The sequence below is a fragment of the Squalius cephalus genome (assembly GCF_949319135.1).
Source record: "Squalius cephalus genome assembly, chromosome: 25".
Lineage (NCBI taxonomy): Eukaryota > Metazoa > Chordata > Actinopteri > Cypriniformes > Leuciscidae > Squalius > Squalius cephalus.
This window is the reverse complement of record NC_137146.1, coordinates 3231616-3234115: the sequence shown is the minus strand read 5'-3', so window position 1 is coordinate 3234115 and position 2500 is coordinate 3231616. Positions and strand designations below refer to the sequence as shown.

General features: G+C 32.6%; 1 protein-coding gene across 3 annotated transcripts in view; it reads left to right on the top strand.

Annotated features, from left to right (window-relative positions):
• The window catches only part of capn15 (calpain 15), a 28037-nt gene that overhangs the window by 19148 nt on the left and 6389 nt on the right, over positions 1-2500 (top strand). For all 3 annotated transcript variants that reach the window (XM_079862739.1, XM_079862740.1, XM_079862738.1), the window contains 3 exons: positions 707-859; positions 1932-2093; positions 2181-2407. In XM_079862739.1, coding sequence (XP_079718865.1) covers positions 707-859; positions 1932-2093; positions 2181-2407 — 542 coding nt within the window. The remainder of the gene's footprint in view (positions 1-706; positions 860-1931; positions 2094-2180; positions 2408-2500) is intronic.

Below are 2500 nucleotides of genomic sequence, written 5' to 3'. Positions count from 1 at the left end.
GCCTTATTTGATCAGTTATTATGATTTATGAGTGATGTAGATGTGTGTGACAGGGCGCATGTTAAGTGTTAAGTGTTTTCAGAACAAAGCAAGTTGTTGTTAGCTAGCTGCTCATTTTATTCAATTGTATATACTGTAAAAAAAATATGAAAAAAGTTGCTGCCTTAAATTTTTGAGTACAATCAACTTGGATCTTTAAGTAATTTCAACTTAAATTACATTAAACTGACTTAAAAATATTATGTATAATTTTACTTATAACAATATAACTCTTGTATAACTTACTTTGATGAGTTAAAGCAATGTAAAAACACACATTGTCAACTTATTGATCGTATAATTTTTTACAGTGTTGTAGAAAATTTGATTATTTGTTAAAACTAACTTTTTAATCCTACTTTTTAAAATTGATATGATTATATTCTAAAATAACTATTAGTAAACAACAAGGAAAAGAAACAAACATCAAGGTAAGAGAACATACATAATATATGCGATATCAAAATAAGATAAACAAAAATCACAAACTGTTTCTTTGCATTTATTTTAAAAATATATTGTCAGTATTGGGCTCGCAGATCATATAGGGTACTTTTTGTTGTCCACCGAAGAGCCTGTGTTGTGATGGAGTAATAAAGCCATCGCTCGTGTGTTAGTAAAGCAGTGTGAGTGGTTCTCATAAAGGACTGCGGCTGTGCTGTTTCAGACTGCTGCGTCTGAGGAACCCCTGGGGCCGGTTCTCCTGGAACGGCTCCTGGTCGGATGAGTGGGCCGATTGGCCGCAGCATCTGCGTCACGAGCTCATGGCTCACGGCAGCAGTGAAGGCGTGTTCTGGATGGAGTACGGAGACTTCATTAAGTGAGTCATTAGCTGCTTCATCTGTGCTAAATTGACCTTTAATCTGAGATGATCTTCATCAGAGCTTTCCATAAATAAAGAGGATCTCATTAGTGGCCAGAAGAAGCTCACGGCCTGTATATTACTTGTATGTTAGATTTGATTATATCATGTGGTTTTTAATCTTTTTTTATTATATACATATTAATGATGGCAAATGAGATCTACATACTTTTTTTTTTTAAGTATTAAAATGATCATTTCAAAGCAATGTTTTCTGAAAATCCTAATTAAAGAATTATCTTGAACTTTTAATTAAATATATTAATATATTATATACATATTGTTTAATGATGACAAATGGAATCTACTTTATTTTACATATTTATTTAAAAAAGTATTGTTAACATTTTAATTTATTGTGCATATTATTTAATGATGATCTACATACATTTGAAAACAAAAATAAGTTACTTCATTACACCATATTTATTGAAAATTTTTAAAATTAAATTTTATATTTAATACGTTGTTAATGATCACAAATGAGATCTGCATAAATTTGAAAACAAAAATTAAAGACTTGTTTCAAACTATATCAATTACAAATATTATGTTAAAATGTAACCTATATATATATATTATATATATATATATATATATATATATATATATATATATATATATATATATAATTTTTTTTTACACCATATTACGTTATAAATCATTATTGTTTTAATAAAATTATTAAATTAAAATGATTAATTTAGTATTTTACACGTTGTTTAATAATAAAAATAAGGAAAAAAATAAGTTTTTTTTTATTTTTATAATATTATTACTTTAAAAAAAAAATAAAAAAAATATTACTTATGATTATTATTATTATTTATTATTTTAAAATTCACTCAAATTTGTACTATCAATCAACAAATCAAGATCTTGGAACTGATTCTAAGACATTTCCGTTCATCAGCCAATCAGGTTTAATTATCAACTGATGCTCAAAATGGCCAAAAAATAAGATTTTCCGCCCATGTATCAGTAGATGTAGTTCAATAACCAGAACATGGTGTGTGAATGTTGTGTGCAGGTACTTTGACTCGGTGGATATCTGCAAGATTCACGCTGATTGGCAGGAGGTGCGTCTGCAGGGCTGCTTCCCGTGCCGGGCGAGTAAACCGGTGACCGTAACCGCGCTCACAGTCCTGGAGAGAACCGCGCTGGAGTTCGCCCTCTTCCAGGAGGGCAGCAGGTAAACCACATCAAAATGAATAAAGACATCAAATATTAATCATAAAAACAACAGCAACAACAAATAAAACCGCTCTCAATCCACCAGGCGCTCAGACACGGCTGACAGTCACCTGTTGGATCTGTGCATTATGGTCTTCCGGGCCTCGTTCGGTAACGGGAATAAGCTGGTACTGGGGCGTCTGTTAGCACACAGCAAGCGCGCGGTGAAGAAGTTTGTAGGATGTGATGTGATGCTGGAGCCGGGAGAGTATGCGGTGGTTTGCTGTGCCTTCAACCACTGGCAGATGGACCTGACCGGGACGTCAACACCAGGTACACAGACGGAGAGACGACGCTGGATTATAAACACTGGATGAGATTAAAAAGTCTTGATTTAGTTTTTGGGCTCTAATAGAACAGGTTTTC